Source organism: Sinocyclocheilus anshuiensis, unplaced genomic scaffold, assembly GCF_001515605.1.
Source record: "Sinocyclocheilus anshuiensis isolate Anshui unplaced genomic scaffold, SAMN03320099.WGS_v1.1 scaffold810, whole genome shotgun sequence".
In the NCBI taxonomy this organism is placed as follows: Eukaryota; Metazoa; Chordata; class Actinopteri; order Cypriniformes; family Cyprinidae; genus Sinocyclocheilus; species Sinocyclocheilus anshuiensis.
The window spans coordinates 1053161-1066426 of NW_015542409.1; the positions used below are offsets into that span (position 1 = coordinate 1053161).

Consider the following 13266-nt stretch of genomic DNA (forward strand, 5'->3'; position numbering starts at 1 on the left):
ACATAAAAAGTCAGAGGTATGGAAGCATTTTAGATTTCGCAAGCACGATGACAAAGATACTGTGGACAAGAACAAAGCTATATGCCAAACATATAGTTGATGGGCCCTATTGACTTGACTTCCATAGTATGGAGAAAAATATATGGAAGTCAATGGGTACCAAAACAGTTTGGTTATCCATATTCTTCAAAATATCTTCTTTTGTGTTCAACAGAAGAAAAGAAATTCATACATGCATAAATGATGACAGAATTTTTATATTTGGGTGAACTATCACCCAAAAGCCAGTATTAGTTTTCCTATACTGTTCATAGGCTTGCAGCCTCCATGTTACAGCGAATGCTGTGAGATTTTATGTTTGTTTTATCTTAAACCTAAAATAATCTGATCCTGTTTGATCAAGGCATGCGACTGTTCTGACTTGTCCAATTTTCAGCATCAGTTTTTCATCTTGCATCAAAATTCTGTCTATTCATTGTATGCATTTGAAATATAGAGTTGGGTTTTGTTTTATTGTACCCAAGTGTACCTAAAATAAAAAGTGTTTAATATACAGGTTTGTGGCTCTTAATTTCCTATTAATTAACCATTTGTAATCTTATGTTCACTGTTCATTTTTTATAAATATAGGATTTGTATTAAATCTATATTCATTCATATAGTCAAATCGAATCGAGAATTGAAATCAAAAATCGAATCGAAAATCGAATCGAATTGAGAGCTTGAAAATCGAAATCGAATCGAATTGGAACATCTGAATCGATACCCAGCCCTAATGGTCTGGATATCATGGGTTCACTGTGAGGTCAAAATCAAATATTAACTTATTAAAAAACGATTCCAGGCATCAAAAGAACAATGAATGGCACTGAATCTGAAGTGAACCGATCAGTAGAAGGAATCCCAATGAAGTAGGTTAATCTCAGAGTTAATGAGGCCACAGGCCAGTGACTTCAAAACAGAGATTACAAATTCACCAAAAAGTAAAAAAGCAACCTACTTTCAAAACCTCTGGAAGCATATCAAGTATTGATTTAAACGCTTATGAGAACAGAGAATACACAAAGAACAAACTCTCCTACATATTTATCTGTATTCCTCAGACATGTTTATAGTTTCTCAGACATTGTTGAATGAGAGATGATGGGTGTGCATTTTGAACTGCTACAAAACCTTTGATCCCAGCCATTCACATAATCTGTTAAATCCTCTTTAGATCATGTTGTCTACACTGAAATGGAACAAGCCCTCTAGAGATTCATCTGGTTGATTTCTGGTTCACCGTGCGATTTGTCACTTTACAAGGTACACTTGAACACTTGCTAATGATCTCAAATCCTTGTTTGTGAGATTAGACTTCTATCTGACATGATCTTATTACCCACATCTTCTCATTAAATGATTCAATTACACTGGTATAAACAAAATTGTATTATTGGAATAATGCATGGCTGTTGGTGTCTGCATATTTTGATCAAGATTTCCTTTGTGTCAACAGTATAATTCCCTTCATCTTTTGAGAGAAAAGATAAAATGTCTCATTCTGAACTTTCTGCAAATTAAGAGAAAAAAATATATTATTTAGGTGATTAATCACAATCATAATTTTGCACATTTTGGTGTAGAAAATCTTTTTTTGGCATACAAACCAAAACTTATTCTGCATGTACTTGTACTGTTACACTAGTTATTAGTCTGCGGAGCATAAGTCTGGGCACATATGCTGGCATGCATATGGCACAAACAGGAAGTGTTGCTGTTTCCTTGGGCAGAGCTCACATCCTGTGCTTGGCAGGAACACTGTCGGCTCCCTCTGACCTGCACACTGCCTTGCAGAGATTATTTCAGACCACACTGTTCTAATGAGTATACATGTGCTTGTTTTGTGAATCTTTTTTCCTCAGTGTGACCATGTGGGAATAGACAGCAGGAAAATTCTGTTTTGTGCAAAACATTTTATCATTAACTATAGCGATTTCTTAGATCAATTTTGCGATTTAGATTTTAATCACGATTTTGACACGCACAGACATGCTTTACAGTCATTAATGCATTCAGTGTGAATTTGAAACATTTCCAAAAGAAAACCAATTAGAGCTTTATCAAAAAGCTGTAACATGTCTCTAGAACAGACATAAGGCAAAATAATCACTAAGTAAAGGTGTAACAAAATGTCTCTAGAATATATGGCAGAAAGAAAATTTCTTCTTTTCTTTCTAATTTTCTTTTTTTTGCCATGCATTGGTCATAGAGCTCTTTGTGGCGTTGCCTCAGATGTTGAACTTGTTGCGCCAAGTTCACACATACTCCGTCTGCAGTGTGTATACAGTATGTGTATGCGGTGCAGAAGCAGCACGGACTCATTTTGCTTTCGCTTACAGTCATTAATGCATTCAGTGTGAATTTGAAACATATTTCCAATAGAAAACCAATTAGAGCATTATCAAGAAGCTGTTACATGTCTCTAGAACAGACATGTGGCAGGAGCATTTTTTTTGCCATGCATTGGTCATAGAGCTCTTTGTGGCATTGCCTCAGATGTTGAACTAGATTTGTTGAGCCAAGTTCACACGTACTCCGTCTGCAGTGCGTGTACAGTATGTGTATGCGGTGCAGAAGCAGCACGGACTCATTTTGCTTTCGCACAGGACTCGTTTGCAGTCCGCTCCTGATCCGTGGCTGTTTACCACGGCGTTACGTTTGTATGCCCGCCCGGTCTGTTCTGTTCTCGTGCTCCATTTAGGCGCGCTGCATTCTGATTGGTTCGGATAGCGTACCGCGGGAGGTCGGGGGCGCGGAAAATCGTGCTATAAAGCGATTTAAAAATCGCGCAAGCTCAAATCGCGATTTTATGACAATTTCGATTAATCGCACAGCCCTATTTGGAAGTCATACCATGATGTGATATACCACAACTGAGATGGTTGTTTTGATTCAGATTTCATCAGTGAATCGTTTGATCCTGTTCACAAAAGCAGTCTGGATGATTTATTCATGAAGCTGACTGATTCAGTTCTCAAATTTAGTTCAGTTGTTCAATTTGGGTGCAAGTATATGAACAGCCCTCTAGATTAGAAAATTCCTTTAAAATGAAACATGATAGTGAGTCAGAGTGCTCACTTTGGAGGGAACTGTAGAAAACTGCTCCAAATGGTGACTGAGAACATTAGCAATATTTTATTTTCTTGTCAGGAACCAGGTTTCATGTCAGCAAAGTTCATGAAAGGCCTTATTTTTTCAAGGTGTTATTTATCAAATACTGTGAATGCGAAAACTCTCTTTCTCTGTCTCAGTCACTGTCTTTCTCTTATAGCAGCGGTCTGACTGGCGCAGTTATGCTTAAGTATTCACATACTCCTCCTTCGTAATGTAATCCAATTAGGGGTTGCTCAGGGATTTCAGTTTTGTTGCTGACACAGATTGGAAGACCTGCCAAAAGCATGCGTGTTCTGAGCACTGTCAGGCTTATTTAAAGTGTTGCTGTAAATGGTTTCAGCACCTTTTAAAAGTTTAATATGAAAACTGGGTGAGTAAGTGTAAAATGTGCTTTTAAAATACTTCAGTTTTTTTATTGTCTTTATTAATAAAAAATACTGATGCTTCGAGTTTATCCTTACATTGTCTTCATTAATGGAGGATAATGTGTTTTAATGTTTCCATCAAAGGTCTTGACTGTAGCCAAACTGTTTTTACCCTGCTCACAAGAGACAGTTGGAGCGACAATTGAGAACAGCTTAATTTGGCTTTAACCTAGATAGATTAAAAATAGATCTTACGTAAGACCTTTATCATTTGTTATATAATTTTACTCATACTTGTGCTAAAAGCTTAGATGAAAGCTATATTGGCATCTCCGGAGCCCCAGTGTTTTTTGCAAAACTGAGCGAAACTAGTTTCTTTATTAAGTGATCTGTGAATGCTTTTAAATGTGCACACACTACAAGAAAATGTGCTTAACAGCTGTCAGCTAGTTCAGACTATTAACCTCCGTCTGCAAATAGAAAGGTTCAATTACAGTGCCAAACTGTTGGCCACTTTTTGTCCTCATCTTGGACCCTATGAGGGGTTCATTGTGCCAAACCGCTGTGTGACCCAGTTATATAGGGTATTTCCTGACCTTCCCTTCCTGACCCATAGAGGAAGAGCTTCAGATGTGGTTAGTCACTGTCTAGATGAATGCACAATGGAGGTTTATAGGCCTTCTTTCATGCCTGCGTTTTTTTTTTTTTTTTTTTTTGGGGTTTTTTTTTTTTTTCCCCCCCCCTTTTTTTTTGGGTCACTCACTCACTCCTAAACACACTCACACACACACATACACACACACACACACACACACACACAAATAATATTTTCGAGAATGATAGATCATGAGGAGCCCATGTGTGAATGGTATGGTTTTGAGCTGGTATAACTAATATGCTTTTGGCGCAATGATTAATATGTCTATTAGAGGAGAGATGAGACTGATTAACTGCTTTAATCCCTTTACAATCTGATAAATGTGGGTTAACACGCAGGCCCGGACTGGCCATTGGGAGCACTGGGAGAATTCCCGGTGGCCTGGCGGCTGATTTGGCCCACTGCCCTGTTTTTTTTTTTTTTTTTTTTGTGGGTTTTTTTTTTTTCTTCCCCCCCCCTTTGATTTTGGGTGTGGTGGACATCGTTGTTTCTGGTAATTTATTCCTTTTAATCTAATTTGTTTGTCTAGTTGTTTGTATTTGAATCTGCTGTTTGAGTGGTTAGATCTTTGGTAGAGTGCTTTTTCAGAGTCCTATTGTTATTTAGTTGACAGATATTTGCTGCATCTCATTTCAGAGGCTGCATCCTCTGGAGGTTGCATTTATCAATGAATAACTTTTCTTCTTTATTGTGGCTGTATATATCCACGTTTCATCAAATCAGAACAAAATATAGGGCGTGACTTGAACTCATCCATTGGGAATTTATTGGATTGTAGAAAGTGGCCATTGCGACTACGATGGATGATTGTTTCATGTGAGTGACAGGTTGCTGGAGAGGAGAGATTGAAACTCATCTGGCCATTGGATAACCCTATTGCCCAGCCCTCGCACCAATATAATATAGTTGTCCTGATGAGATTTGATGTATTAAGGCTATACTGCAAGAATGTGGCTACCATTTTGATGTTTGAGACACATTTTGGTTATTTTGAAATTTCTTTCATAGTAGGGCAAACTCTGCAGTCTTTTATCATTTATTGTTGCATTCACAGTGAGAGGCATCTAATTGCTGCTGTGATGTATATGGGCATCCAATGAAGTTCTGACAGAATCTGACATTTTGGTTTGCAGTCCTACAGTGTAACTGTTCTTATGACAACTGTCTAATGAAGAACCAATTAGGTGCACAGCACGTTTGATGCAGTGTGTTTGTCAGAGAAAGAAGTCTTAAATTGCATTCCCTTCACATTATCGACACTGCCTTGTCCCATATATTCTACAAAATTTCATTTTCTTCATTTGTGTGGTACCATTTTAAGGTGAGGATGTCAGAAAGAGCGGTGATTACCACATCAGCACTGTCCTAAGATGTACATCATATAATCAGTCCGACATAAAACACTGTTGATGTCTCACAGTCTGCCTTGGCTTTTACCCAAGGTCTCACCAGGATTGTATCTGACAGCCGACAATCATAAAGAACAGAATAATCTCATCCCGTACACGTGGCTTTACATACGGCATGTGAGTTACTTTGTCTGGTTAAGGCTGTGTGGGTGTGAGAGAGGTGAGAGGCTCAGAGAGACGCACAGCCTGCTGAGAGCACTTTGCTGTTTGGGCTGTCGACTGTTCCCACCACAACACAATGAGATACTGCAGGCGCAAGCACATGAGTCTCCATCTGTCTCCACCTACACAGATATCTGCTGTGGGCAAGCGTACTAACTAGACCATCTGAATGTTCCTCAACAATTAATTCTTTCAGCACGTGATGGTGTGTAGTGCGTGATGAGGTGAATCACATCACTTTTTAGTGCAAAAGTTTTGCTGTAGCATATTGTGAAGGTGCTTTTGAAAGTTCACGCATACAGTGTGTTTTGCAGAAGTCTGTTTGTTTTTAGCAGGCTGCGCTGTGTTGCTTGTACTCTCTGAGGGAGTCTGCTCTGCAGGGCTCTCCAGTAGAGACGGTCATTAGTTTTCTTTGGGTTGCCTGGCAGCAGTACTGAGGGATATTGGCATACTTGCCATTGACTGATTGGACAAGCCCTTGGCAAACAGCAGAAGCTCTCTGAAGGGAAAACGCTTGTGGCAGACCAAACATTTTAATAGATAAGGAGTGAGATTCCCCAAATGTTTGTATCCATGTTCATAGTTAAAGGGGAAGTGTCTGCCAACCCCCACTATTTTTACCTTTAAATTACACATTACAAAGATGACTTTGTCAATGCTCACTAAAAGTTCATCTTTAAAAACGCTGTTTTTAAATGCTTTTTTCAGAGATTTTTAGCAAGTGTCAGAATTATTTATTTTCCTTACTGTTCATTATATTACTGTGATCAGTGTTGTTTTAAATTGAAACTATTATTAAATGTTTTCAGTAATTGAAATAAAGCTGAAGTAAAATAAAATAGGCCTATAAATATTAGATTAAAAAGTTAAACTTGGCAACTTGCCTTGGCAACTAATTGAAATAAGTTTGAAGAAATAAAATTACTACAACTGAAATAAAAACAATTTAAGCTAGTGGAAATATTAAAAATAAATGTTATATACAAAAAAAAAACTATTAATGAATGCACAAAATTAAAGCTGAAAATATAACAGTAATTAAAATTATTATTAAATACTGTAGTAATATATTATTGTACTAAAAGTACACTGGTAGTGTTGTCTAAATTCAATTGTTGCATTTAAAATTATTGATTATATTTTGCAGTGTTCGGTTTTAATTTATTTTTATAAAATGATATATTTATTGACTGCTTCAGCTGTTTTTATTATTTCTGTCTTTTAGTGTCCCAGATCCACGTACCATGAGCAGCTCTCGCTACGAACCCAGCTGGGACGTGGACCTGGCGCCCCTTCTGTCCTGTAAACTGTGCCTGGGAGAGTTTCCCCTGGAACAGATGACCACCATCTCCCAGTGCCAGTGCATATTTTGCAGTCTGGTAAGGACTGCGTCTTCAGAAGCCACTTTAGTGTGTTTTTCAGCAGTGTGCATTCCAGGCTAACAAAACAAATTGTAAGACAGCCTTTTCACAAGTGGGAATACCGCAGTAATGTAACTGCGCTAAATATACAGGAGCTGGTGCTCATATGCATCTAGATACTGATTGTGACCTGCCTGAGTCCTATTTTTCATCAGCTAGATAGATAGATAGATAGATACTGTTTTTTTATGCTAGATATAGAATATATAATTGAGTATGTGTACATATAATTCTATACTAGTGCTTTGACAGTTGTTGCCATGTGTTATCTTCTTGAATCTTGATATTAGCCAAACTGGCCTGTTCTCTACAAGCAGCTCTTGAATGTTGTCTCAGCAGAATGCTGTGACGGTCTAATGTTGGCTTGACTACAATGAACAGAGTGTTTGTGGGTGGAAACAACCACAGGCAGCAGTTGTCTCATTATTTTTTCAAAGATTAAAAATCTGAATCTGTCTCTTACAGTGTTTGAAGCAATATGTTGAACTCCTCATTAAAGAGGGCCTTGAAATGGCTATTAGCTGTCCGGACTCTGCCTGCCCAAAACAGGGACATTTGCTGGAAAACGAGGTAAGCTCACTTAAAATTTGTCATTTTTGCCAGAGACTAGAAATAATCGTGCTGTATTCAAAGTGTTAAGACAGGCTCTTGCTCAGTCGCTTGCGCCAGTGTTGCTCATATATTCTTTCTCTGATGTAGATTGAGTTTATGGTGGCTAGCGAAGTCATGCAACGTTATAAGAGACTCCAGTTTGAGCGAGGTGAGTTTTCCTGAGAGATTCATGAAGTATATTAATCTGGTTTCGCTTTTTAAGCCCATTTTAAATTATTTTATGACCCCCCCCCCGTTTTTGAGTGTTTTTTTTTTTGTTTTGATTTGTTTTTGTTCTTTTGCTACTGTGCCTTTAAGAAATGCATTGTTTAGAATGAGTGATGCTTTGTTCGACTAAGATGGGTCTGTGAGTTTTGTCATGTGTAATATATATCTTATAAGAACAGCCTCTTTGAAAAGCCTGCATTAAAATTTGACACATAAAGTGCAACATAAAGTGATCAGGACATTAAATGTTTTATTCAGAATCAGCTTTTTTGCAGCTTAGTCTTTTTCACTGGGGAGAAAGTTCTTACATCATACAGACTAAGAGTATGTGTTCATACATCAACCTCTTTTATCTCGAAACAAAATTTGATTCCAAATGTCAAACCGGGAATGTAGATGTCTGAAGTCATTGTAGATCAAATCAAATGGGTCATAATTTCAAATACGCTGTTTGTTTTTCCTTGCAGAGGTGCTTCTGGATCCTTGTCGGACCTGGTGCCCATCGTCCTCATGCCAAGCTGTGTGCCAGCTGAATGAAACGGAGATGCAGCTGCCGCAGCCGGTGCAGTGCCCTCAGTGCAGTCTGCGTTTCTGCTCCACCTGCAGGGCAGACTGCCACAGCGGCCAGGCGTGTCAGGAGAGCCTGACAATTACCACCTTCCTGCCTGGGGAAAACAGGTACTTGCACTAGTGTACTTTAAATCCTCAGCGTCAAATCATGTAGCATTCACAGCAGAAATCTTGTTTCTGTGGGTGCACCTTATTTTGTACAAATAAAATTAATGCCTTTTATTTCCTTCAAATTATTTTAATAGGGTTCTCTCCCCTATTTAAAGTTCAGTATACAGATATTATTGAAGTATCCCTCTGTTTTACAACAAAGGTATGCATAAATTTTTCAGAAACATGACTGGTATTGTTCATTTTAGTAAAGTTCCTGTTTGGATTCAGTTTAATCTCAGCAAAATCATGGAAGAACATCTAAAAATTGACACATTTGATGAATTTAAATTTCAAATGATTTCTATTTCTGCTGTTCTTAATGCTGTTCTAAAACTTTCTACTGATCAAAGAATTCCGCAAGTTTTTTTTTTTTTTTTCTTTTTTCAGCACTGATGATCAGAAATGCTTCTTAAGCGGCAAATCGGCGCATTAGAATTTCTGAAGGATCATGTGACACTGAAGACGAGAGTAATGGCTGCTGAAAATTCAGCTTTGCCATCACAGGAATAAATTACATTTTAAAATGTATTAAAATTGATTTTTAAATTGAAATAATATTTCCCCAGTTTGACGGTTATGCTGAATTCTTGATCAAATAAATGCAGCCTTGATAAGCATGAGACTTTCTTGCCGACCACAAACTTCTGAACTATATTGTTTATATACACATTTAACACGTTAGCAAGTTGAAATTCTAGTTATAATCATTTCATAACATTAGGTAAAATCATTTCTTCTAAACCTCACACTACAATGTCAGAGGTATTCAAATAGCCTTGATGAAAACATGACACTCATGACCTGTTCTGTTACATGTTCATCTCCCAAATTTCAGCTCCAACCTCAAGAGTAAGAAGGACGAGGCTCCAATCAAACGGTGTCCTAAATGTAAAGTTTACATTGAGAGAGATGAAGGCTGTGCCCAGATGATGTGTAAGAACTGCAAGCACGCCTTCTGCTGGTACTGCCTGGAGTCATTAGACGTAAGATGTTCTTACAGTATGACCTGTTTAACTAGTTTTTTTATTATTATTTAAAAAATGTCTATAATAATTATTTACTGTAAAAGCATAACTTTTATTGGGATGTCCGATTACATGTCTTATTCCCTCAGTATTGTTATGCTTGGTTAGAGCAATATGTTGGTGGGAGTTTTTCTCCATGTAACTCATATTCATCTCCGCCTCCTCAGGATGACTTTTTACTGATCCACTATGATAAAGGACCCTGCCGGAATAAACTGGGTCATTCCAGAGCCTCCGTCATCTGGCATCGGACACAGGTATGTACCACATGAGCATATCCCTCTAGACTGCAGATCTGAAGTGCTAAAGACAAGCTGGCCCACACAATTCACCTGAAATAACCCTCCATTTTCTAAAAGCCATCAGGGCACAATTTATTTTTCTATAGTAGGGAGATATTATGTGTATGTTTATTATTACAAAAGTGGCTTATGTCACATTTGCTAATGGCTTACTTTACAGTGCAGGGAGATGGGAGCTTTTTTGTTACTTTATTGTATTTGGAATAAAAAGAGAGAAAGAGAGAGGTGGCTGATCCTCAAAAGCACCGTTGGAGGAATGTTAATAAAACCACATTGATATTTTTTGTGAAAAAACATCAGTTTGACTATTCAGTACTACATCAAACTAATAGGCTATTCAAAAATAATAAATTTTTATTTATTATATATATATAAATTATATATAGCATGTTTGCTTGTTGACAGTTCTTTCAGTTTTTTTTAGAACTGGAAATGTAGAGTTTTATCATCTTTTTACTCTATCTCTTTACTAAATCCATAGTAGCACTAGGACAGACACCAAGATACAATCACAAAAACATTACTGCCCCCCTGTGGCTGAATGTCATCTAATTTGACATGTCAAAGCATCACAGACTACCTGTAGTATATTACCATATAGTCTTTTTTACTTAACAATTGTACTCTTTTTCTCCCTGGATCTGTCACCTCTGTGCTCAGGTTGTTGGGATTTTTGCTGGCTTCGGTCTGCTATTACTAGTGGCCTCCCCTTTCCTTTTGCTGGCCACTCCTTTCGTGCTTTGCTGCAAATGCAAGTGTAAACGTGGCGACGACGACCCTCTTCCCACCTAGCTCCGTTTCAGCTTCAGGAGGTGATTTTCCAGTCATTTGACAGGATCGGCTGTGATCCCGTCTTGTTCTCCTGAGCACACTTTGCAGGTGCATTTGTAAAAGACTCATCTGTTCGTGAGACTGCTCTTCTGAATATGTTGACCTGCATTGAAAGGTGTTACGGAGGAGCAGAGAAGCTGATTGGATGAGCCATTGCAGTTAAACGGATCGGTAGTGTTTGGAAGCAAACACTTTTGTTCTGTCCTTTTGTTACACATTGTCTTGTATCTTTTCTCAGCATCACTGTTTCTTCACTTTATGTGGTATTAAGGTTAACTAAGCTATTTTTTTATGTTGTTTATCCTGAGATATAACAAACACTTGACAGGAAAACATTACTTAGCAGTGCTTTCATAATTTTCTTGTAGCATGGTCACATAACCTCAATATCTCTGCCAGTTTGTTTCAGTTTAATTGCATATGCATGCTGGTGGCCGAGGATGTTTCACTTTGGTGCCTCGCACACAGGGGCTCTAATGAGCCTCAGACTACCACTTGCTTTTATATGCTTCCTATACGCTCTTTCGAATGGACGATAAAACCTTGTTCTTCCATTTGAATCTTCTCAGATACTGTACACGCACCATAGATGTAGCAGACATGTCACCTGATGCCTTCTCGAAGCTTGTAGGCTTGGGTGTTGCTGAGAGATTTTATTATCCTGGTATCAGACAGTTGGTCACATATCAATCACTGATTATAACCGAGCTTTCACAAACGTATCATTGAAGTAAGCTAATATTTTATACACGTTGTAAATGAGGTCATCTACAGATACATTTTGTTGAAATAACACATATGTTGGCTTTTGTTTGTGTTTCCAACCCAGAAGGGTCTTATCCACAACCTGTTGAAGATGCAAATGCAACCTGTTGCATTTACCATGTGCCTGCCAATTTAGGTCAGAGTAATCAGGCCAGTGAGGCTTAACTTCTTTCTTTTCAGGTCACTCTAGGAGTTGTGTATTTATTTAATTTTTTTTTTTTTTTTGAGTAATACTTTTGGGAACAATTTGCCAAATGTGATGTGTAAGCCCACGTGTTCACTGTCTAGCACATTAATAACTGGTTGATGACTAGGGTACACCTAGTTTTTGTTCTTGTTCTTTGTTAAATACAGTATGCCTTTAATTTGTGTTGAAACACTTTTTGTAGCTAACTGTATATGTGTATTTACATGTACATGTTTTTCATGTTTAAATATATTATTACGCAATGCAGTTGTTTGGTTTTTCTTGTGCATTAGAACAACTCTTTACAAACTATATTAAGAAAATTACCTTTGGGCAGAACAATATAAAAGTTGTATCTTTTCTCTGTCATCAAAATTTTGGAGTTGAATTTCATTTTCATTTTTTGTTTTTACGTTTAGCATTAGATTTAATGTTTTTAGATTTCAAGTCCTGGGAAGTATTCTGGGAAGTTAGTATTTAAAAGTTGGGAGTCATAAATTTAACAAGTGTTCTCAATAACACCAATTCGGAAGCTTGAATTCTGGGCTTCCCATACAAAATTATGACTTTTGGTTAAAAAAAAAAAAAAATTTGGAAGGGCAAAAATATCAGTTGAACCAATTTTCTTTCATAGGCGTAGTTGAAAAGGCATATTATGTTAAGTCTGCAAAAATATATTTAAAAAATAAATAAAGTTTTTTTTTTCTTGTTTTTTTTTTAATCCAGTCAACATTCAGAATACTAATGTTGACTAAACTAATTAATACAAATCCATCCAGCCAATATTGAGATCCTTCCGCACGAGCCTGAGTGATTTAGCGGGTTTCACGAGACAACGGCCACCATTTTGTCAAGTTCACGCGTCAGGTAAGTGCCACTAAATAAATTATATTTTTTAGACCAAATTTATCGACAAAATCGTACAATATATTCTATGTTTTTGAGTGGATATTTAGAAGCGTTTTATAAGTAATATGTCTGAAGAAAAGAGGAAATGTAAGTTAAGTGCATGTCAAATTCACACGTCAGGTAAGTGGCACTGAATAAATATTTGTATTTAGACTGAATTTATCAATGTATTAAAAAGCTGTAAACGTTTTATTCAAAACGTATATTTATACACAAACATTCACGTCCATTATAAAGCTTGGAAGAGCCATGCCATTTATTTATATATATATATATATATATATATATATATAAAACCCCAATTGTATTTGTCTGAAAGAATAAAGTCACATACACCTAGGATGTATCCAGGGTGAGTAAAACATGGGGTAATTTTTTTTTGTTTTGTGAACTATCTCTTGAATGATGAAATTCTTTTAAAAATTCTTATATTTATATGTTGGATGCTCCAATTTAGGCTATTCTATTCTCTTAAATAAAAGTGGCCCATCTCTGCTTTGTAATATCTCTCTGTTAGCACATTTCATGAGGACT

At 37.1% G+C, this 13266-nt stretch overlaps 1 protein-coding gene across 1 annotated transcript in view; it reads left to right on the forward strand.

Moving 5' to 3' along the window:
- LOC107693234 (probable E3 ubiquitin-protein ligase RNF144A-B) overlaps positions 1-12083 on the forward strand; it is a 17382-nt gene extending 5299 nt beyond the window's left edge. The window contains exons 2-8 of the mRNA XM_016492541.1: positions 6976-7129; positions 7637-7741; positions 7871-7931; positions 8458-8668; positions 9549-9696; positions 9906-9995; positions 10701-12083. Coding sequence (XP_016348027.1) covers positions 6995-7129; positions 7637-7741; positions 7871-7931; positions 8458-8668; positions 9549-9696; positions 9906-9995; positions 10701-10832 — 882 coding nt within the window. The 5' untranslated portion in view covers positions 6976-6994 and the 3' untranslated portion in view covers positions 10833-12083. The remainder of the gene's footprint in view (positions 1-6975; positions 7130-7636; positions 7742-7870; positions 7932-8457; positions 8669-9548; positions 9697-9905; positions 9996-10700) is intronic.
- The last annotated feature ends 1183 nt before the right edge of the window (positions 12084-13266 follow it).